The 22,760-nt window shown below is 56.4% G+C and overlaps 5 protein-coding genes across 5 annotated transcripts; 2 read left to right on the top strand and 3 right to left on the bottom strand.

Moving 5' to 3' along the window:
- Positions 1–3,414: 3,414 nt before the first annotated feature.
- Positions 3,415–4,858, bottom strand: B0H18DRAFT_1025478 (uncharacterized protein). Its single transcript, XM_048029761.1, has 4 exons — positions 4,363–4,858; positions 4,220–4,290; positions 4,076–4,152; positions 3,415–4,026 (listed from the first exon to the last, which is right to left on the bottom strand). The coding sequence occupies exons 1-4, from the start codon at positions 4,615–4,617 to the stop codon at positions 3,602–3,604; spliced, it is 828 nt and encodes a 275-aa protein (XP_047890034.1). The 5' UTR covers positions 4,618–4,858; the 3' UTR covers positions 3,415–3,601.
- A 2,111-nt stretch (positions 4,859–6,969) lies between these two features.
- B0H18DRAFT_614149 (uncharacterized protein) lies at positions 6,970–7,602 on the top strand. Its single transcript, XM_048038784.1, has 2 exons — positions 6,970–7,287; positions 7,350–7,602. The coding sequence occupies exons 1-2, from the start codon at positions 7,159–7,161 to the stop codon at positions 7,536–7,538; spliced, it is 318 nt and encodes a 105-aa protein (XP_047890035.1). The 5' UTR covers positions 6,970–7,158; the 3' UTR covers positions 7,539–7,602.
- A 605-nt stretch (positions 7,603–8,207) lies between these two features.
- Positions 8,208–9,240, bottom strand: B0H18DRAFT_614194 (het-c2 protein). The gene is made up of 4 exons (XM_048038785.1): positions 9,101–9,240; positions 8,858–9,052; positions 8,541–8,795; positions 8,208–8,479 (listed from the first exon to the last, which is right to left on the bottom strand). The coding sequence occupies exons 1-4, from the start codon at positions 9,125–9,127 to the stop codon at positions 8,291–8,293; spliced, it is 666 nt and encodes a 221-aa protein (XP_047890036.1). The 5' UTR covers positions 9,128–9,240; the 3' UTR covers positions 8,208–8,290.
- Positions 9,241–9,494: 254 nt separating this feature from the next.
- On the top strand, positions 9,495–10,268 carry B0H18DRAFT_881246 (GAF domain-like protein; the record flags this gene model as incomplete). Its single annotated transcript, XM_048040832.1, has 3 exons — positions 9,495–9,602; positions 9,670–9,766; positions 9,856–10,268. The coding sequence occupies 3 exons, from the start codon at positions 9,495–9,497 to the stop codon at positions 10,266–10,268; spliced, it is 618 nt and encodes a 205-aa protein (XP_047890037.1).
- Positions 10,269–10,472: 204 nt separating this feature from the next.
- B0H18DRAFT_1086477 (tRNA synthetases class I (C) catalytic domain-containing protein) lies at positions 10,473–13,487 on the bottom strand (the record flags this gene model as incomplete). Its single annotated transcript, XM_048032049.1, has 13 exons — positions 10,473–10,819; positions 10,881–11,052; positions 11,122–11,380; positions 11,429–11,544; positions 11,605–11,733; positions 11,786–11,893; positions 11,953–12,182; positions 12,256–12,556; positions 12,604–12,729; positions 12,785–13,054; positions 13,110–13,206; positions 13,256–13,344; positions 13,398–13,487. The coding sequence occupies 13 exons, from the start codon at positions 13,485–13,487 to the stop codon at positions 10,473–10,475; spliced, it is 2,334 nt and encodes a 777-aa protein (XP_047890038.1).
- Between the last annotated feature and the right edge of the window lie 9,273 nt (positions 13,488–22,760).

Here is a 22,760-nt window from a genome sequence, read left to right on the forward strand (position 1 = left end):
ACATGCTATCTCGTTAGCGCTATTCTAGCTGCGTTCTGGAACACAGCGCTGATGTTCATGTCCGGAGAATCTCCACATCGCAGCGCGTAAGCCATTGCACAGTCGAGCACCCTACACTGACCGCACGGCGGAATGTGCATCCCCTAGGGAGCAGGAGAGACCTAGTGCAATGGTGAGTGAGATATATCAGCGCGGCAGAGCTTGGGAAATGACGGTCGACAATTATATCAATTCAGCTGCTCTTGTACACTCGTGCATCAAACGGTATAGTGGTAATCACGTTCGCCGACGTGCTTACGATTCGTGCTGACCCGGACACAGTAGCGACGCGATGGCATATGCGTTGCTTGAGCCGGACAATCGACGTACCATTGCTTAGCAGGCTCCTTCAAAGGATACCGCTTTGCCCTTGCCCCCGGCTCCATTGCGGCTTGCGTTCACTTGTCACGATGGGGGACGTAGGCTCTCCGGCCTGGTTGCGGCGTTTCGGAGATCTCTTGAAGCGCGCGACTAATAGACCTAACTTCCTTTTCTCCTACAGAATACACATATATCATTAAGGCAGTTCAGTTATCAAGTCTTTCCACACATTTCAACCGTGACGCGTGCGCAGCCACGACTAGGACAGTTCAGATAATTTGATCTCTTTAGCTTTTAGCCTTCACACATCACGCATCCGCTGATGGATGTGACCTGCTCATGGCTGAGCATGTCTTCCTCAAAGCGGACACGTCAGTCGCAACATAATCACCAAACATACCTACGGACGGTCCAACATTGCCCCTCAATTTTACCGTGCGAGACGGTCGAATTCCATATCTTTGACGCACTCCTGGCCCCGTTTTGAGGTGCGTCTGGCCTGAGAGCCCATCTTCGATGGCAAACAGAGTTCGTACCCACGTCCACAGCTTCAGTCGCTCGTGTGGAGCGAACAGTCGACTGGCAGCACCGTATGGCCTGTCCCTGGACGATCACAGACGCAAGAACTGAGTTTCGCTAGGCCCTGTCACCCGGATGTATATCTCACGTAAGCACTTCTCATATGCTAACCGTTTTCTAGTCGCTAAAGCCTTGCCTTTCCAGTTCATATGAGATGATCCGGATCTCACCCCACTGAATTAGGCTCCTTCTCGTAAATACTTCCGTGCCGTTCCGGAGCGCTGATGTGGCTCGGGCTAGCCGGCACATCGCCGATACGTCGCTGTCAAGTTGCTGCGTTACAGCTAGTTGCAGAACATTAGGCGCAGACGAACGCGCGCGACATATGATGACAAATAGGCGCTATCCACACGAAGACGTCGGTTTACCCACCTCACCACACCTCGCACCACCATGTTTTTGCGTTGCATTGATTGTCCCTGCAGCAGCCGTCATGAGAGGCATGTCTTGCGACTCAGTAAACACGATCCCGTGAACGCCTTGCAGGAGTACCGGCCAGTGCCCGCAGACAATTGAACGTGTATCTGCCCCCTACACCCAGGTCTACGACGTCTGTCGAACTCGTCCATTGTAGCTGACTGCAAGCAGTCGTGTAGGGGAGGCATTATGCATTGTTACTAGTCTCGATCAGTAAAACACATTAGTACGGTGTCCGAGGAACGTGACCGCGTCGCTACTGCTCGGTACAGGTGCTAGTGCAGACGACCGTGAAGCTTTGAAGCCGCAAAAACATAATGGTGCAGAAGTGGATGAACCGACGTCAACTGTGGCGCGGCGCTTATTTGTCATCGTATGTCGCGCGCGTTCGTCTGCGCCTAATGTTCTGCAACTAGCTGTAGAGTTCGGCGAAGGCACATTCTTCGAACCATCGATGTTACCCCTTATACGGTCATCACGGGCCCGCGAAGGAGCTGCGCGGTGCGTAGGCTTGGCTAGACTTATCATAGGCGGTACTCACGCATCGGCCTGTACTGTATGTAAGTAGCCTGGGGTTCGCGTGTCGTCACTACTAACAGAGACATTCGACCCAGGACAACCGCCGGTGTTGCTATCAGGACAGTTGTTTACGTCCTTTTCATTTGTATAGCGGCTGACTTCCATGCATGTCATCGACAGATTACATTATTGTTACGGCGCTCGCATTGTAGTCTGTCAGCGACGGTCGTGAATAGCGATCGCGTCGTTAATGTGTCAACATACCCCGCGCGCGCCCGACTAGACTCCAGTCTAGCATTGTATGATTGCACGCAGTTGCAGAGCGCCGTCATGGTAAGTTTTGTTGAGCGTCCCATGATGGAAGCAGTCACTAATGCATGCCTAACGGTCATCACTGTAACGCTCAGATAGTACTGGCTTGAGCTGGCTCCCAGGTCCATTGTGACCTCGCCCAGATCCGCCGAAGATGCTTCCGCAGGAGACATGTAGAGCCTAACTTCACACGTTCGCGAGCTCGATGATCTCTTTCTTCAGCCTGCAACTATGATCAGGAGTCTAGACTGTAACTCATCAGTAGCGCTGCGGTCGTAGGCATAGCCCGACATCGGCTGTATGGTAAATCCTTTCAGGAGACCCGGCACTGATAGGCTTCCCGAGAAAGAGCCGGCGCGCCCATCACAGAAGGAAGCTAGTACTTAAGCCTAAGATCGCTCCTTCCTGATCTGATGTCAAGGGAGGAGTTGGCCTCACGAAGGATGCTCCCCCTGACAGCCCCTGGCACTTCTCTCAGGCCACCGGTCTGCGTGCGAGCCAGTAAGGTACCAACGAGACCGGGTGAATTGACTCTATTGTGCGCAATTGTCGTGCTGAGTAAGTAGTTGTGGTGTGAAACTCCACGGGCTGCCCGGTGTAAGTTTGCGCTTGCCAGTCCGCGTGATTTCCGAGTCAGACATCCAATTATCCAAGTACTGTATTGAATCGCCACCGCCCCAGCGGCGCTGGAAGCACACATGTGATGCAATAGTCACGGTAATGTTTGTTCCACCCTCAGAACATGTTGGTGACGTCAATACTCATATTCGTCCTCGACGAGGACAGCATGTGTTCCGGTCGCCGCCCACTCATTCGTGTAGGTCACACACGTTCCTTACATAGAATTTGTATCCGGTCTGTCTCGCAGCTGGGCGATACTAGATAACTGGCCGGGCCGCCTCTGAAGATCTGAAAGACTTCCAGAGCTAGCGGCATGCGCGCGTCGAACCACCTGGATGGGTCTGTGAAATTGTGAAGCTCGACTATAATTAAACTTCTGCTTCACGATGGTCCGTCGAAGTGATGGTAGGTATAGATCCTTGGCCATATGACGCCTGAAGAATCATAACACATTGTCACCTGTGGCCTGTTTGGCTCAGAGCCGACTTCGCAAGATGCATCCTTTACGTACTGTACTTCCCTCGTACGGCCACGACTTCGCCCGTGTGCGACTTCGCAGACGCGACGGACTGAGAAAAGAACCGGAAAGGCTTCGAGATTTGGCGCCAATCAACTTGCAACCAACAATGCGAGCGCCGCGTGTAGTCGTACATAGAAAGTGTAGAGGGTCCACGGGACCGGGAAAGCAGTAACAATGCGTACGAGACAGCGTATAGCGAGCAGATGGACGAAAGCAATGTAGGAAATGATTCTAATACAATGACAGGGGCTAGTGCGGTGCGTATTGGAGACGTTAAGGGGCGTGACGGAAGGAGTTAAGGGCTTCAGCATCAACAGGACTGCGAGCGGGCTGTGGTAGAGCTTGCAAATACTCCAATGGCGCGAGACGCCTGGCCGACTCCGGGTGATGTTCGACTGCACGACTCATGGACGGCAGACGGCTCATCGGACTACTCGTTGATGTAGACGGAGAGGGAAGCGTACTGGATGAGATGCTGAGAGAAGGGGAGGGTTGGCTTGGGAGTTCGCCTCGGCGGTCCACTGTCGAACGTAGCCTCTCCCCAGTGCTGCCAGCTCGCGCGGAGCTCCGTGACGACCTTCGAGTATTACTAGTTCGTGCGCACACGTATCGTCCTTCCGGGACGCCGATGCCCCTGAGGCTGGGTATGTCGTCTACCGTCTTGAGCTGATCGACGGTGTCTTGCGTATAGTAGGCATCTCATCTGGAATTAGGTCGGTAGTCTCATTCGAATATGGGACCACATACTGAGATGCCACTTCCGAGTCTGCCCATCCGGCTCATGAACGATGACGGAGTACGTTTGCTTAATGAGCTGCGAGGATCTGCGAGAAGACACCAGGTCAGCGAGGTCTGACATGAGACCGGCGAGACTAAAACCTGGTGGCTCACCCCATGAGGTTGTTCCGCAGATGTACGGAGGATCGACTATTGCTCTCCTTCTCGTAGTATAAGAGGAAGTCCTACGACGAACCGAGGACGAGTTAGACATGCGTGTAGCAGGTTTCATGCGGTGCCCGATCTATGGCACTCACGTCACGGGCACGCGACGGCCCCCAGCTACGGCCCTCTGTGAAGCGCTGTATCTCCTGCCCTGTACACTCAAGGGGGTTGCTACTCCGCTCTTCCCAGACGTAGATGCAGCCCGTAGTGAGCGAGAGGCGATCCTCGTCGTCCAGTCGACGGTGGACCATGGGCAGCCGGCCCGTAGCCACGCCATGGAGGATGATTTCGGCATCGCGCACGGACCTGATGCGGAGGTTGGTGCAGGTGGGGTGCTGCGTCGGCATAGCGGCGAAGGGGGGAATCGGGAATGGCGAGAGGCGGGGTGGGGAAGGCTCTAATAGTACAGAGGCGAGCCTTAACAGATCGCGACATGGCTCCAAGGCAATTACCTATAGCGCGACACACATGATTAAGTTCACCGCAGAACCTGACTAACCCTGGAAGAGCAGCCGTATTGCGAGGCCGACGTCAAACTGGGTAAAGCAGCGCGGTATGGGTCCCGGCTCCTGATCACTGCCAGGGCCAGCGCCCAGCTGATAACCAGCGAGCACACGCGCCGACATCCACTGCCAAATCTCCGATGTCCCTTCCCACGCGTGCTCGATTCCTTGGCTAATTCTTGGCCATTGCTAACCTAAATTTCCCCGCCCCCGTTTCGCAGGCGCCCATTAACTCAGGCGCCCAAGTTATCTCGTCGGGGCTTGAATACATCCCTCGCCGCGGCCGGCGGGTGGCAAGTCGAATCCGAGTGAGGCCAGCCTACGGCGTAATGAGAACGCTCTCATACGCTGGCATCAGTACGACGCAGCTCTCACTGAACAACGTAGCCACCCCGCTGATCATCGTCGGTCTTCAGGGCAGCGTACGTCCGAACATGTGCAGTTGACTGTCCAGAAAATGTCACACGGTGAGCTGCAGCTCTTGCGGGATACGTCTCGAATGATCATTCAAACTGAATCATGAGCTGTTCTGCAGTCTAGACTCATACGGGCACTCCCCGTCTATCCAATGGGCCAACCGCGCGTCAAGACCAGGAAAATTGCCTCCATCGGTGTACGAGGATCAGACCTTGGCCTGTCCGCGCGTCTCCGACATACTCCGCTATATACACTACCCAGACCTCGTGTGTCTGCTCGTCATTCCATTCAGGTGCTGTATGAACTCAATGCATCGAGGCTTCCTTCCAGTCACATTGAATCGCCACGACATAGATCGCACAGGCCACGCAATGTCATGTAAGTACTTACGCACTATCGTCGCGCTCGCAAAGTGACATGAGCATTGATGTAGACGTAGCGGGCTATCCTCGAGGACTCAACTCGAGCCGATCGGCCGGGGCGGCGTCTTCTACTCCGAGTAAGACGGAGGCACAGATGTGCTCGTCATGTTAATGACTGGAGCCATCAAACCTTTGCAGACAGCTAAGGGTAGCTGGGCACCACAACCGTAGCTACGGCTCTTATGGTCTGCAACGGAGACTAAGCCGCAGCGTGTCTAGGTCCGCCCTGTCTCGTTGTGTATTGTCTTGCTGACCTTTCTGGCTGGTCAGAAGGAAGACACCGCTGCCCGTACATACGGTCATATGTGGTGACGGCGTGGTCGGGGCCGGGGGTCCTACTACCGAGGCTGAAAACGTCATATCTCGCGAACTATCTTTCGTGGTTTGCCTTTCCATCCAGGTATTCGCCAACCACGCAACTGGTCGTTGTCCTTTGACATACAAGCCATTTTTTTCACCATTCCAGCAACGTGAGCAAAGCATCCCAGACAATGAGCCGCTTACATGACAGCTCAGCACAGACCCCGTATCTACGGATGGCATCATTCGAAAGACAAGTTTCACCATACGGACGAAATCAGTATAGTAACATTCCAGGTAGGTCGTCAATGCACTGTGGTATCAAATTCTGTCGCTATTCGCGTTACATTCGGCGGCGAATGGCAATCGCATGGCGGAGAATTCAATGTCCGCTACATGCCAGATTGTCGCCTGCTCCTCCTGACAAGGTTATCCTCGATGCCTCTATATTCAATCCCCAGTGATCGATAGGTGGCTCCGATGGGGACAGATTTACGCAACCTTGTGTCTGCCTGCGGGAACAAACTACGTCCCGACTTTGGCCCGGGTCTTTGGACATGATGGCAGACAGATCAGCAAAATGAGCCTGGCGTGTTGGCATATGACGCGAACCTGCGACCTTAGGTACGGAGGAAGTGTCATGCTGACCCGTGTAGCTGTCGCGGGAGACGCTTCCTGTCCAGCACAGAAATCGCATTTCCCCCTCCGTTGCGGACGCCTTCATATCTTAATCCTATCTGTCCCCTACGATTGGCCAAGCCCTGATTTTCTCATGGCTCGATGCCATCCTCTACGAACGGTGCAGCCATTACCACAGCAGGAGGATTTCTCAGACGCTACTTTGGGCCGATCGGCCGTTGGGCTAAAAGATATCGGGCGCTGTTGGACACTGCACGGCTATGGTGAGCGCTCTCTCCAAATATCGCAGTCCGCTTCCCCATCCCGTGTCGCGCCCGGACAGATTCGCTCTCGTTGTTGCTCATGAAGCTCTGCAGAATCCCGGCCGCAATCAGTCCAGGGCTTCTGGCGATATCATGTGCGCTGGGACTGCCAGACAAGGCCACACGGAACAGCCATATGCCCACCATGAGCACTGCAGGCCGAGGGTCGTGTCGTATCGTTCTCCTGAAGATGGTAATGAGGACGGCTGTGGCGTCGGAAATGAAAGAGTATCCCTGTTCCGCCTTCCCGAACCCTTCTCGGCGGTGGGACACAGTCCCGCGGAACCTAACTCAACTTTAGGCAGATGCCATTTTTGTCCGTCGATTTCCGTCTTCAAACGGCGCCCGAGAACTGCAGATCTCGCACCAGACTGTGTTTATTGAAAAATGTACAAGTCAATCTGATGGTATCAGCGATGCAAACAAGGTTCAGGGTACGTAGCATGATGCCGCAGGTTCGCTTAGGTCCCCATTTAGCCACTGAATGCGTCAGCAGGCCGCCGATACGAGACGTCCTTGTTTAATGCCTTTCAGTCACTGCCGTTGTCGAATTTCAAAGCCGGCTGGACACCAGGCCGATATTTGGACGCTTCGCGATCGCCGGCAACCAATTGTTCGGGGTCATGCTGCACTCTCGCAGCAGGAGTCGTTACGTCTTGAGGCCTGTCCATCATCGAATGTCTAGTCCTTTGGTGGCCAAAATTCCGGAGCCATGTCGTGCCTGACATCGAAGCCCCGTCGTTGTTGGAAGCCTCAGCCTGAGGATCGATCAACAGAAGTCTAATGGCACGTGTCGGACTCACGAGTACCGTAAGCACATGTATGGGAAGGTTTCCACATTGAGTCCGCCACATTTGATGAATGGCAACTGGACATGTACGGCAGCGCGTCGCACGAAGCGGGACAGGCTCGCTGCGGGCCCATTTGCAAAGACGTCCCACCTCCTGCCGCCGTGAGCATTCAACTCTGATATCACAACCGCGAAGAATGTACATTCGGCTGAGAAGCCTTCGCTTGTGCGTCGAATGCACTTTGAGCGGTCGGACGGTGCCATGTTCTGGGACACAGAGCCCGTGGGGATGGTACCTTCTGCCGAACGAGCACAGAACACAGTGCAATCACCTATAAGCAGATGCGCACGTCAAGGCAATATGGACGTGAGAGTCCACGGGCCAGCGACCCGACGTCCTACGCACTCGCGCTCCGCACCCGGGTGCAGTCTAACTGGCTCTTTTCATCCCGCGAATGCATCCGCACTCGCACATAACACATGTAGTCAAGGTTTCGGGTCTTGACTCACGAGGGCTGCTGGGACGACACAACAATGAGGGACAGCCGCGTGCGCAAGCGGACGACATGGTATCACTGGTGACTGTACATACAGCGCACCTAATAGATCGGCAGAGCAAGTTCACACCTATAGCTCGTTTACGACTATCAGAAGCCCTTGTTGTGCCCTCCCTTCTCGTAGAAAGCCTCCACTCTCTTCACAATTGAGTCGAGCGCAGCCAGCCACTTATTGAGCTCTTCGTTCAATCGCTCGGTCGGAACCGCAGGGCCTCCCGCAGGATCCGAGGCCAATTTGGTGTAGAAGTCTGCACGATAGGGGCACGCCTTCATTGCAACCTGTGGCAGATCATTCCATCAGCCATGACAACGACGTAATAATTGGCAGCGAGTGACGCACGGCGAAAATGCCCTTGACCATGAAGTTGTGGAACTTCTTCAGGGTCCCGTCGTACGCCTTGGTGAAAGCGACCGACAGTTCCTCGGACGAGTTTGCCTGCGCGTTCTGCAGTGCCTTGCATGTGAAGCTAAGACCACGCAGCAACCACATCAGACCCTCCGTGGCCGTGCGCTTCTTCTCGCCCTTCTCATTCTCCACTAGGAGCTCCAGGGTCGTAGACAGCGTAGGGTTTGCGTCGTACCGAGCGCGAACTTTCTAAGCGACGTAATATGTCCACGTCAAATTGCAGGTCTCCATGCGGATCATATGTCACTTACGGCGATGTTACCCTTGAGGTCACTCTGCACAGTGGTGAAAGCGGCCGATCCCAAGAGATCTGCGGAGTTTGAGCTGATCGTCATATCTGCTGGAAACAGCGCGAGCATACCAAATAGTCCGACCACGCCCTCCGCGGCCTGCAGGAATTGAACAGTATCGACGCCAGCGTCGGTCACAGAAACATCTGCAAATGACTGAGGCCGAGGTGAGACCTTGGAAGAACTTCTCAGCTATCAGCCAACCTTGATGCTCTCCAAATACGGTGCCATAACGTCTGTGGTCCCTGAAAGTACTCGAGTGAAAGAAAGCTAGTTGCGTGGCAGGAGGCAGGGCACCGTACGTGTTCGGTACTCGCGTGCAGGCTGTGGCGGGCGGTCCACAGCCACCCGTGATCAGATTGATCTAGCGGCTCATTATCTTATCTAACGTAATTCACCGCACAAATATTGCCATCCCTCACACAGACTGTCAGTGGGTGAGCACGGAGACAAGTTGTGACAACCTTGCGTGGTTGACGCTATTTGCAGATCATCTGCTCTATCATTCGTACCGCCATCCACGACTACGTGAGTTCTCAGGCTAACGGCGGATCTCTCGTGTGTGCCGCTGATCAGTTCATCTCAGTAACTTGGCCTCATGCCGCACGCCGATTCTGCCCTCGTGCCGTCCGGATTGGACAAAGTGGCATTCTGGGGCCATGTATACGATCAACTTGGCTATCTTCTAGATGGTCAGAGAAACTGGGTGCGCGATCTCTGCTCCCGAAAGCTCGCCGGTGTGGTCAAACTCTCATTCCTGGCATACTCTTCAGGTGACCAACCTAGCGAATGTCGCCTCTCTGATTTACAATTCGCTCCTTGCGTATGAGCCCCACTTCGGATCAGGCGAGAGAACGGTGAACTGGTGTGGTGCGTGCCCGTACTCCAACGAGCCACCATTGCATTGTTATCGATGGCACGTTGCGCGATAGACACTCATTCGTTGTATATGTTCACAGGTTTCTACGTGGTGTCCGACCTCTTTCCGTCCCCACAAATATACCAAGCTCAAACTGTCGCAAACAAGGGCCATGAAGTCCCCGATCGATTGTTGCTTGGTCCATTCTGCGGGAAACCTGCGTGTCAATTCATTAACACCACGCCCGGCAAAGCTCGCGGAGTCTGCGCTGACGCGTACCTCACCCGAAAGACCGTTTTGGTGGGCGATGTGGACGCATACCCTGGCCATATTGCATGTGACGGGGAGACGAAGAGTGAAATCGTTTGTCCCTTAATCCTCCGAACTGACAACAGCGAAAAGGCTGTGGGCGTATTGGACTTGGACTGTCTCGCGCTCGGTGGGTTCACGCCAGAAGACCAGCAAGGTCTCGAGAAAATAGCCCAGCTTGTGATGGACTCGTGTGATTGGTGACAGCGATAGCATGTATAGCAGATACGCATGGAGCCTTGCTCTTTATCACATTTGAAACCCCTATTCCGCGAACGTTTTCCCCGCTCGTTGTGTGAGATCCGAAGTCAGGTTACAGATCGATGAGGCGCAAGGGTTGACTGTAGCAGACATAAGCTCGTAATCTTATAGATATCTCGACGGGATACAGCATGTCTACTCCCATAACTACTCATTCTCCTGCCACGCCAAGAACTCTTCGTGAAGTTTCCGTTGGTTCGCCCATTCCTTCTGCACCTTCTTAGACTGGTTCTTGCTCAACTCCTTCCCGTCCCCATCTGTGAGCGGAAGCCCGCTCTCGTCCCAGCTGCCGTATGTGGCCTCGCGGACGTGGGGAGGCTTGAACATGTCCTGTGGAGCCACGCGCCCCTTCTCCAATTTCTGCAGCCGTTTTTGCCGGTCAGCTTCGACGGCCGCAGCTTTCTTCGCAGTTTTTGCCTCAGCCTGCACGCGCTTCTCCTCCCTCGCCTTCAGCAGTTCTGCGGGCGGAACTAGCTTCACGAGAGCCTTGCCATCTAGATGAAGACAGTATCGATAAGCGATGGCGCGATGACGCGCTGCAGAGTTTCAACGCACCTTCCAGATCATCCAAGGCGACCCCTAACGGGACCAGATCGACGTCCCGCAGTTTATCCGATAGCGCGAGAATGTCCTTCAGAGCTGCGTCCCCCTTCGCGATGGCCAGCTTTCGCACTCCATCACGGAACGAGGCCAACGTGCGAAGGTACGGCATGAGAATCTCTTCGCGCTGCAATCAAACCGGCATTTTGGTGAACTGACGTCTCAGCTGAGGCACGACCATCGGGGGGATACGTACGTCAACGCTTTCTTCTCCCGAATATCGCTCCTGTCCCCAACCGATCTCCGACGTCTCTCCTTCGCCCAAGCCAAGCATGCGGAGCATCTTACCGACCCAGCCAGCGACTCGCACGACGACGCCGACTTCGAGGTCCTTGCCGCGAGAGTTGATATACACGTTCGTGCGAGAGACGAGCTCTCGAAGCACGTTGAGTGCCTCCGGCGTGTTGAACGAATCGCAAAGAGCGACTCGGAAACCATGCTGGCTGGACTGGAGACTAGACGAATGATTTCATCAGGGTTCAGCTTCACGGTGATAGAACGACCGGTGCCAACTGTTCGTTAACTCGTGCTCTGCGTCACCGAACCTATTCCTGCCATCCAGTCGGGCACCCTCTTCGTTGGCTTGAGTGATAAGGGCTTTCACGAGGACAAAGAAGTTCTATTGCGTAGTGGTGTCGTCAATGACGAAAGCCGCAAGAATGCCGCAAGGCAGACGTACATTAAACGTTGTCTCGAAGTTCCGAACTTCGCCTGTCATCAGCGACTCCGAGAAGTCTACCCTTGCGTTCCACAGCTGACTCAGGAATGCAAGGCGGAGTTGTCGCGCTGTATATTTTTGAAGAATTTCCTACACGCGAGGTCAACGAGGATCGCCGCTCAAAGTACCATCAGGGCCTCACATCAATCGTAATGAAATTCTTCAACGACTTGCTCATCTTGAGGCCTTCGATATGCAAGTGACCAGTATGGATGAAGTAATTTACCCACGCTGAACAGTTGTGATAGGCCTAGAGCGTGGCTGGTCAGGAACAGCCTCGACGGCGGAGATAACCTTCGTATTGTGTACCTCAGACTGTGCCATTTCGTTGTCATGATGCGGAAAGGCGAGATCTATTCCGCCGGAGTGGATATCCATGTTATCCCCCAAGACAGCTGACGCCATGACGGAGCACTCAATGTGCCACCCAGGCCGTCCAGGCCCCCATGGGGATGGCCAGGAAGGCTCGCCAGGTTTCGAAGCCTTCCATAGTGCGAAGTCGGCTGATGAGCGCTTGCCTGTCGTCGCTGTCAGGGCACCTGTTAATGTTGTCAGATAAGGTCCTTGTTCAATACGATCTGCCCAACAATCGGCGAAGAATGTGCGCCTCACCTTCGCCCTCTTCCAGCAACTCTCGGTTGCCCTTGCTCCAGGGCTCGATCTTCGCATAGTAATGTCCGTCCGCCTTGTCGAACGCCCGGGTGTCAAAGTAGACGCTGCCATCGACCTCGTACGCGTAACCGTTCTTCACAATGCCTTCAACGAACGATGCGATCTCCGGAACAAACTCCGTCACGCGAGTCAGGGTGTCGGGATCTCGAACACGCAGCCTACGCATGTCCTTGAAGAATTGGTCTTCCCAGTATGCCGCGAGGGATCGGAAGATAGAATGATCTGTCACGGAGCTGCCATGCTTCGGCATGGTTATGCAGGTAGTATGACCTGCTACGGCTAACGTACCTGCTTGTCGAGCGAAATCGCAAGAATATCGTGTGCGTCATCTATGAGCCTATGCGCGAGCTGCTGCGACGCATCGCCGGCCTGCAGGGATTCTCCCGCCGCTAGAAGAGCCGCGTACGTGCGATGCTGGCCAGAAAATTGGTCAACTGAGCATTCCGGGATCAATGAGATGCGCACGCACCGCTGCGGAAAAGTGCATCTCAAACTTCTCGTCCCTCTTGAGACCCTCCTGCTTCCACACTTTGTCTTGGAACTGCGTTACAAGCTGCGGCCAAGCTTCCTTCTCCTTGCCTTTGCTCGGCCTGTCCGTGTCTGGCAATCCCTTGCTCACTTTTGACTGCACGTAATCCGCCCACGCTGTCTCCAGTTGGTCCACTAGATCGCGCGAGAGTGCATCCGTTTCCGAGCGGAACTTTTTGACTAAGTACGATTGACGAGCGCGGAGAATGATCTGTAAAGTTTGATTTGAATGAGCACTCAACTTCCGGCGCAGCGGTCATCCTCACTTTGTCGTCGATGTCCGTGATGTTCATGACGAAGTGAACATCGTAATCGAAGTAGTCCGTCATGATTCGCCTCAGCACGTCCTGCGTCACGTAGTTCCTGACTACGGTCTACATCGAGCTGCTCTCCCTTTGACCACCATGCTCACCTAGCATGTCCCATGTGCGACGCGTCGTAGACCGTAGGCCCGCAGTTGTACCACTTCACATGTCGTCCATTGATCGCGACAAACTCTGTCTGCGACCTCAGTCAGCACCCCAAGAGGAGTGTGGACTGCAACATGCACGGACCTTCGACTTCGTGAGTGAGTTGTAGATCTTCAAGACAGGTTCATCCTCCTTGCGCTTCGGAAGAGACCAGGGTGGCTGCTGGATGGCCATTGAGGTTCTAGATCGGATAGATCTCGAGGAAAATGTCGCGGAATATAGTACAGAGGAAGCAAATGGTGGGCGGCGTAGCAGAGAGACGCCTCTAAGACGCATTCACAGCCACCTTGCGGGTCTTGTCAATCCAGTCACTCGTCGTATGACTCGAGTCGCCCACTTGCCAGCGTCGAGGGTTCTCACGCGCCGTCCAGGCTCAAAGACGGAGAACACGCGTAGCAAATGCGCAGGTAGTGCTTGGACGACGAAAGCCAGCCGGAGAGAACGACGACGAGAGGACAAAGTGCCAGTCCGCGGAGGCGCGTTTGTCAGAGACGCCCGCAGGACCGATGAGGCACTTCTACGCCACCATCAGTTTCCCCATATGGCAGTCAGCACCTCGGAGAGGAGGAGGAGGAGGAGGGTATTCCATTTAGTCACGACATCTAGACGCCTCGGCGTTTTCGATGTGTGACAGCGCTCACTAGGTACATGACTACCTCCAAACCCAACATACCCCTACTACCTAATCCTAAACTACCTAATCCGACTCCCACTATCGCATAATTACAATACTGTCCACCAGTTCAAACAAAAACACCCCGGCGTCGTGCGTTAAGCACAGCAGGATTCATGGCTAAAACCTGGGAGGAAAAAATGAAAAAACCTCCAGGTGTCAGCGGTGGTTCTCCACCATACTGACATAACTCACCATGGTCCAGGTGGAACCACGTGGCAGCGCTACTGCCGTCCGCCATCATGCGGAAGGTCCAGGGGCCTCCAGGGGCATAGTAGGAGCCGGACGCGAGCAATCCGGGTATAGGCGCGTAGTGTCCTCGGTCGACGTTGCCGCCGACTTTGGAACATGGGCGTTGAGCAGGCGGCGGCGGTGATATAGTCGCACGCGGGGACCACAGTGGCCCGCTCACAATATCGCATAAGACTGGTACTGTTCCATTGTTGTGACCACCAGTAGGGGGACGGCGTCACAGCATCCAAAGACATCCGAGATGAATTGCGCGACAATGTGTTGTGTGCATTCATCCGCAATTACCGCCATAAGGAACCGATTCGGGGATGACATGGAGATCGCACGACCATGGGCCGTGAGCGCATTGTGCACTCGGCGCATGAAGTGCGCTCGCAGGGACCGAAGGATATCTGCTTGGCAGCACATTAAAACATGCGCCTCATCCTCCACCATGTTCCGCCCTTGGCAGAAGCGACAAATTCGCCACTCCCGCGGGATCGGTGGGGACCGCCGGCGCAGTCCCTCAATTGCGAAAGGGTGATCGGAAGCAAGCAGGCGGCAGATCGCTTGTCGAAGCGCTCGGGAGTCCAACGAAAGGTACTTGCGTCGGGCAATGATACCGAGGTTGTGACTGCGGGCACTAAGCAGACGTAGACGTTCTGAGCCACGCACTTCGTTCCTCAGGTAGGAGCGTAGCGACTGCAAGACTTGTTGCGCACATTTCTTCACGGTGTCCGGTGTCAGGGCGTCTGCGATGGGGAACTTGACTGGAACTGGTAACTGTTGCAGGGCGTACTGGAGGTCACTAATCCATGAAGCCGAACCAGTCAAAGCCATACTGCGAGACTCGGCCAGCGCGGCCAAAGGTAGTTGCGGGCGCTGCGTTACCACATAGAGGAGGTAACGCAACGCCAGCGATAGCCGGCGGTATCGTATTGGCCATAGGCCGGTTTCCGTATACAGCACCGAGGTGACTGTTCGTGGGTTAAGGCCCAGCGATCGGCGCAGGTATGTCATCTGTACCGACGCCAGGGACGTAAGCGCCGCGAGGCGTACGTCAATCGTGACCTCGCACCCCGAGATTAGGTGCGAGTCGATATGAGTGTTGTAGAGGGTGAGCGACGCCCAAGGTGGTAGGTCGGCCACGTACGACTCCACCGAGAGGCAGGCATTCGCTGTCCTGCGAGCCACCGCTACTCGATGTTCGATGTGTGCCGCGAAGATGTCCCGCGCCGTAGACTGGAAGAGGATGCCCACGTATGTGTAGCGATCTACGAGAACAATCCGTACACCATTCACAGACAGGCATGGCATTTGCGCAGGGAGAGGCCCGAAGATCATGAGCTGCGTCTTGGACACATTGATCACCGCGAAGTTGAGTGAGCACCAGCGCGCCAGGTCGTCGAGCTTGCGTTGCAGACCCTCCTGCGACATTGACCATAGCACGATATCATCTGCCTGCTCCAGATGTGACATGAGGATACCGCCAAGGTCAGTGTCGTCCGGGTGGTCTGAAATGATGAGGTCAGCGAGGAACAGGATCCACAGGATAGGGGAAGCGGGGTCGCCTATGAGGATCCCTGCCGTCGCACGGAACGAGTCGGACTCATTGCCGTCCTGCCGCACCACGTAGCTCAGCCGAGCATAGAGCATCCTCAACCAGTCGAACAGAGGGCCACTGAAACCCGCGTCCTGCAGCTTCGCCCACAGTGTCGGTTGGTCCACCGAGGGGAACGCATTCGATAGGTCTACGAACGCAACATACAGCGTACGGCCACTCGATCGCGCCTTCTCGATCGCAGCCCTGAGGACAAACGCGTTGTTGTTTGTACGGCAACCTGTGCGGAAGCCGTTCTGCGAGGGGGAATCTTGGCTGTTGCCTCCGCCCACGCCCTCATGCGACGTTCAATCATCAGTGTGAGCATTTTCAGCAGGCAGCTCTCGAGTCCTACCGCCCTGTAGTTCGCTGCCTGTGCAGTGTCCTTTCCCCGCTTCGCAATTCCGGTCAGAATAGCGGTGAGCCAGGTGGTAGGCGCGTCGAGGGAGTCCACACACTCCTGGAAGAGGCAGAGCAGATCTTCGTTATCCAGCCCGAGCACACGGTCGTAAGGGATCCTATCCTCTCCCATTGCTGACCGTCGGTTATGCTTGCGGATGTGTTCCTTGGCGTCCGCGATCTCATCCAGGGTCCAGGGGCGCGCGAAGAACAGCTGGTCAGGGTTCGGGGTCGTGCGTTCGGGGAGCATCTGTGACCACATGCGATTGGCTGAGTAACGCACCGCATCGAAATTGGACGGTAGCACGACCGGGGCGTTCATCCGGGGCATAAATGCGGCGCGAAGGTCAGTCACCGATACTCTCGCCGCTCGTGGCGCCGGGTCGACAAGTCCGCGGAATGCTGTCCAGAACGCAGCGACTGGTTTTCCTGGCTCCAGGAGCTCGCGAACGAACCGCTCGCGCATTAGGCGGAGGTTATTCGCTTCCGCAGAGCGTCCCGACTCGGGCTCATCACGTACGCGCAAGGTGCGTTCCACAGTCAGCGTAGCCGCGCTCCGAGGCACCGTATGCGGTGGCAGGTCGGTATGCACCTTGCATGTTCCGTCCGCCATCTTGACGAGGTCGTCAGCATGTGCATCCATAGGGGTATGTACTGGCTTGAGGGGCACGAGAGGCGCCATTGGGCCTAGCTGTCTACACCCCTCTCTTGCGAGCTCATCAGCAGCCTCATTCGCAGCATTCTTTGCGTGGCCTTTCACCCAGCAGAACGTCACTTGAGTGGGACGTGCCTTGAGTATCTCCATGATGTTTACAAGGAGGTCTGCATTCGCACACCGCCATCCCGCCGCCGCAAAGCGAGGAGCCCAGTGGCATATGCATCGGATGGAGTATTCCGAGTCGGTATACACTCGAAGGGTCTTCCATGCAGGCGCCTCTGCGATAGCGACTAGGATCGCGAATAGCTCTGCCCGATTGTTCGTCGGTGGCAAGGGAGCCAGCAGGGCTCGATTACTTTCGCTTCCACGCCCCCAGTATATCCCTGACCCTGCTCGTATAGCTCCGCCCGTGCGCGCCCCCGGTGGTCGGTCTGCCGAGCCATCCGTGTAGACATGGACGACGGCCCGGGAAGAATGCGTCGCCGGTCCGTACAGCGCCAGTAAGGCATCACTAAGAGATAGCGATCTCGCAAGCGCAGTGTTTAGCATGACATCCAGGTGTGACGTGTATTCCACGCGAGGGTATGGAACACGAGGCGATGTACCATTGTCCGTAGGCTGGGCAGGACCACTAGGTGTGTCTACATCGTCGACGCACTTATCTCTCGGGAGGGTGATGCACAGTGCGGCATGATCCGACCACGTCGGCCATTGCGGGAGGATGCGCAAGCGGACGCCGGGTGTACGGAGTAGGGACGGCGAGGCCACGGCATAGTCAATGACAGACGATCCGAGCGCCTGGAAGGACGTGAATCGGGGTATGGAGTCTGGTTCCTGTAGTGTAGTCCCATTCAATATGCAGAGCCCGTAATCACTGCATACCTGCAGCAGTGTGCGCCCGTGTTGCGAGACCGCTGCTCCATCGGGCGAGCGTCTCATCCAGTCGACGTGTGGTGTACAGGACGCGGTGCGCGCATTGAAGTCGCCTGCCATCACCAGTGGGACGTTATCCGAAGTTGTCACTGCAAGGACCTCGGCGAGCTTCTGCATTGGGCCGAGGGCAGAAAGAGCGTACCAGTGCGACTGCTGAGGGGGCACATACACGTTCAGGAGCCATAGTCCGGGAAAGCGGAGGAGCATGATCTCGGACCCGCCTAAGTCTTCGTGGTGTACACAACGCAGGTCACAGCGTACTAGCGCCGCCAGACCGCCTCCTGGAGCACCCATGGACGGGGTGTTCGGCCGGCCACACACGAAAAGGTCGTAGCATGGTGGCAGGAGGAGTTGGGCTTCCTGCTCCGGCCGTAGATGAGTCTCCTGGAGGAGAACCACGTCAAAGTTCACCAGTGCGGCACGGAACGAGTCACTCTTCATTTTGAGAGCCATATTGCCGTGTACGTTCCAGCTTGCCACGCGAATCGGGGGAGACTCGGGCGCACTGGAAGGCGCACATTTCAGCATTCTCATTTTGTTGTGTACAGTAGTATCGAACACTGACTACTGTACAATTTTAGCCCGGACGGTCGGGTACCTCGACTCCGCCGCCGAGTTCCAGGCATTGGTGAAGTCCCTGGCTTCCTCCCAGGACCTGAACAGGACGCGTACATACGTGATGTCGTTATCCAGGGAAACGTTCAGGACGGGGGACGCATCCATCTCGATGTCGCTCCGCACGATCCTCGTGACTGACAGGAATTGCTCCCGAACAACCGTCGCGGTCCACGCCATGGCGCCAAAGAGGACATGCGTATTGCGCGCGTGGGAGTACGAGGCCTGTGGGGACGGCCTCTGCGCAGGAACAGGCAGGACCGGCATCGGGAGGCGAACTCGGGACGAAGAAGCCGTTGGTTGGGCCTGCACTGAAGGATCGCGACGCTGGTTGGGGGGATCACGGTATTGGTTCGGAGGCTCCCGCTGCTGGCTGGCCGGGTTGCGAGGTCCACGCTTCGGACGCTTAGGAGGCCTGGCGTTCGTGGCATCATCGTCTCTGGTGTCCGATCCCCGGGAGCGTATGTTTGGAGGCTCCGGCAGCGGAGCCAGGGTAGCACGCTGCACCCGCACCGCTGCACTTGCAGGACCAGGCATCGGCACGTCCTGTTGCTGAGGAGGACGAAGCGCTGCGGGAGGGTCGCGAGGGGCGTACGTGTATCCGTTATCCGCGTGCCAGTTCCCGAGGAGGGTTGCAACCGTGTCCTCCACCCCAGTGAGAGTATGAGCGACCCTAGCGATCTGCGTCGCTACATCGTTGACCGTGCCGTCCACATGGTTCACCGAGCGGGTCAGGTTGTCGAGGCGTAAGTCGGAAGCGGCCGTCGTGGACACTATCGTGTTGTGTGCGTCCCGCAGCTGCTCGAGGTCATGGGCTGCCATGGTCATGTCCCGAGTCAGGGTGTCCAGGCGATCGTCGAGCACCGCTTCGACCGCAGCAGGAAGCTCATTCTCCATGTGCGCGAGGATCTGCGAAGCGATGCGAGCATCCATGTTCGATGCCGCCGTTACGGCGCGGCTCATCGACTCGCGGAGCGCAGCATTCTCGGTGGTTACTTGCTCGCGGAGGGCGCATACGTCCGCGAAGACACGTTCGATGTTCTCGCGCAGGATGGGGACGCTGCGAGCCACTGTTTCGCCGTTGAGTTGGCGGAGCGTATTAGAGCTGTTAGCATCACTGGCGGGGGGCGCCGTCGAGCCTGGTGACGGTGGGGCCTTGGCCTTGCCTCTTGATTGACGCCTCGCCGCTGTCGTCTGCGCGGACGCGTTGAGCGACTGGAGCGATGCGCCCGACTGGGATCGCATCGGGCGCCGCGACGTAGGGGGCGGCGCAGCCACGGTTGGATCTCCCGGAGTCGCCAGAATCTCATCGAGGCGATCGAGAGGAGACTGCTCTGTCGCAGTGAGCTGACCTTCTTCGCTGCTGAAGATGTCAGTTCACGCTGAGCGATCTCAGGCAGCACGGAGTCGACGAACCTCGACCCTGCATGAGCCGTTGGGGTGAGCATTGGAGCCTGATCCTCCTGTGACTGTGAGCCATCGAGCGGCGGGGGCACTGGCAGGTCTTGCTCGTCCGACATTGCTGCGAGAGCTGCCATCTTTCTGTGTAGCCACCGTTAAGGCGGAAGCGGAGGAAGACGGCAAGCGTGCACACTCACCCGGGTGTACGGCGCACCACAGTCGAGAGCCAGAGAAAGGAGCGGCTGGGCTGTTCGCGAGCGTCTGGCCGTCTTTTTAAGTGGCTTCCAAAACTGCATAGGTCCTGCACAGTTCCTCCTTGTAAGGTTTCGGGAATCGGCAGGCCAAGGAGCGGATTACCCGCTGCTGGTGGCGGCAGCAAAGTGATTTTTAACCGCTGGTCGAGTCAGAGTCAGTCGAGTCACTCGCCAGGTCGGGGGTTTACGAGCCATGGGTCGCGCTCACCGATGGGCATATCGAGTTGGTCGTGCAATAGACAAGCGAGGAGTCGACAGGCCGTGCAGTAGACAAGCTAGGTGTCGACCATCCAGGCGCCTTGTCCTAGGCGCACTTCCTGAGATGAGTGACGTTAAGTGAGTGAGCCTGGCGCAGCCTTGGGCAGCCTGTTCACCCCTTGAGACCTCCTCGAGTGAAGCCGCCATCCGGTAGGGGACTGCTATGGGAAGCGGGCTGTGAAGCACACGGAGGGACGAAGTATGTATAGGAAGAGGAGGAAGGCGCGGCACCATCACTGTCGACCTGGACCTTGTGTCCCAGTCAATGCGGTGATCTCCGTGTCGCCCGTGACGCGCAGCCTCGTGTCCAATGCGCCGCCTCGTGCTCCAGGAGCAGGCCATACTATGGCCCTCAACGTTACGCTTCTTTTACATTTTCGAGTCAGGATATACATGCGGGCAGTACCGTCTACAACACGGGAGAGGGGAGGCCCCTACGTGCTCATCACCGATCGCTAGCGCTCAGCACTACATCCGCCTGCGTCTTGAGCCATCCATCCCCTCCGAACCCCACCACTCGCGGCAACGATGGAGCCTGTAGCGGCTAGGTCCCCCTCGAGGGGTATAAGGACGTAAGGAGGGATGAGGCTTCCGGGGAGTGAGCCAGGCTATGTCAGCACCGAGCAGTGCTGCTTCCAGGCGGCTTCGCCGGGCAGCATCGCTCCCCAGACGGCATCGCCGAGCGACATCGCTACCAGGCGGCATCGTCGAGCATTTCTGCTTCAAGACGGCTACGGAGAGGCGAGCGTTGAGGTAGGTGAAAAAGGTCGCATCCGTTTCTGTCTAAGTCCGCAGGATTGGAGAGGTTTCAACGAACTCGAACTTGATCACAACCCACGACCAGCTGCCGCGACCGCTGTCTGAGGGTCTTTGTTGACAGAAATTGCATCTCTCTGTCTATGCTGCATGACTTCTGATTTTTCTCAGGTAGACCCCGCTCTGGAAAGCCTTACGAGAATATTACAATCGTTTGTCGAGCTCGACAAATCCGCGCCGCTACGACCCACTCTTCGCGACGGAACGAGCCGCAATTATCGGCGAGAAGACGACTGGAGACCCCATCTCCCCCACCGCAATAATGCCGCATTGAGATGCGAAGACGATCACCGCACGTTAGAGTAATATGGGCGCGCCACCTGTGAGTGCCTGGAGTCGACGGTGAGTACGAGATCCACCGGTCAGCGTGCGCCGATGGCGCAGTGAGGTAGGCCTCTCCCCACCCCTGATCGGCGACGAACACACCGGTTGGAGCGACGAGATCCGAGTGTATGGGCTCCTGCAGTTAAGCGTCCGCAGAGACGCCTGTATGATGTTATGGTGGAGCAACCCCCGATCCTCTTCGTGGGGGACGACGGCGGTGGCGATCGGTAGGTCGTTCCCGAGCGAGTCGGTCGCCACCCTACACGTTGTACGTTGGCGACGATTACAGAGGGGGGAGCACCACTGCGCTGGGCAATTTCGTCAGTAATATCCCGCGCGCCGACGGCTGTGGAGAACCGGGTGAACGACGGCGCAGGAGTCTCGCCACACCCTGACACGTTGCGTGGTCTAGACGAGTACGGAAGGGGGTACCCAATGGCGGTGCATGGACTCGACATAAATTCCCCAGCCAGGTCTGTCCAGAGTCGCCATGTTGCCAGGGCTGAACCCGCAGGAGCGCGAGGGGAAGGCACGCGGTAAGCCGTGCAGGTCTGCACAAGCAGACTGCTGATACGCGGATATGGGCTGGTTCGTTCTGACTAGGGACACGCGTACAAGGTGCTTGCGCCGCGTCCGGCCAATTGCGCATCTTCGCGTATATCCAGGAATACTGGAACTGGGTACCAGCTCTGGTTGGTCAACCGGTGGCCGGCGTACTGAGAGGCCTGGTGGCAAACTCATGGACTCATCCCATGTCGCCGCAGCGTCGATAGCGTGGCACGGAACACGCCCGTCGGTACGTGATACTCAAGATACCCGTCCATTGAGATGGCGATATGAACTCACGACAGGCTTCTAGAAGGCAGTACATTGCAGAAATACGCGAACAGGCGGTAGCCGTGTGCATGTACGACTCCGAAATTGCGCTGCAGAAGGGAATGCGGCCCAAGAGCGACGGTATTGAAGCAAGGCACTCTATAGGCTCGGGAGCGTGGAACACTCGCGGCGGAAACCCCCAAAATCCGACGGTACTGGCTGCGAGGTTTCGCAAACCGAGGGCGTGCTTCTGGCTGGGCTTAACTTGATCCTTGCTGCACTAGGCCTGAGAAAAAAACGATGGACCGATAGCGACTCTATGAGTACAGTCCAGATGTCTCTGCCGGCTCCTGCGAGCGCCCTGGAGGCACTAGGCCGATGGGATTCGCCGTGAACACCGGCGGTGATTGGTGCAAAGCGTACGGGTCAGTCAGTATTGACCTGCACACGTAATGTTCAAGCTACTCAC

This window comes from Fomitopsis serialis (genome assembly GCF_022376445.1).
Source record: "Fomitopsis serialis strain Sig1Antser10 chromosome Unknown B0H18scaffold_71, whole genome shotgun sequence".
Taxonomy (NCBI): Eukaryota; Fungi; Basidiomycota; class Agaricomycetes; order Polyporales; family Fomitopsidaceae; genus Fomitopsis; species Fomitopsis serialis.

Excerpts from the sequence above, each read along its gene's own strand:
- B0H18DRAFT_1025478 (XM_048029761.1), bottom strand. The coding sequence starts at position 4,617 with ATGCCGACGCAGCACCCCACCTGCACCAACCTCCGCATCAGGTCCGTG. Across the intron at positions 4,291-4,362 it reads GGCCGTCGCGTGCCCGTGAC|GACTTCCTCTTATACTACGA; the intron begins GTGAGTGCCATA and ends GGTTCGTCGTAG. Across the intron at positions 4,153-4,219 it reads CTGCGGAACAACCTCATGGG|ATCCTCGCAGCTCATTAAGC; the intron begins GTGAGCCACCAG and ends GTCTTCTCGCAG.
- B0H18DRAFT_614149 (XM_048038784.1), top strand. The coding sequence starts at position 7,159 with ATGCCATTTTTGTCCGTCGATTTCCGTCTTCAAACGGCGCCCGAGAAC. Across the intron at positions 7,288-7,349 it reads CGATGCAAACAAGGTTCAGG|GCCGCCGATACGAGACGTCC; the intron begins GTACGTAGCATG and ends ATGCGTCAGCAG.
- B0H18DRAFT_614194 (XM_048038785.1), bottom strand. The coding sequence starts at position 9,127 with ATGGCACCGTATTTGGAGAGCATCAAG. Across the intron at positions 9,053-9,100 it reads CGTATTTGGAGAGCATCAAG|TCATTTGCAGATGTTTCTGT; the intron begins GTTGGCTGATAG and ends CCTCGGCCTCAG. Across the intron at positions 8,796-8,857 it reads ACCTCAAGGGTAACATCGCC|AAAGTTCGCGCTCGGTACGA; the intron begins GTAAGTGACATA and ends TACGTCGCTTAG.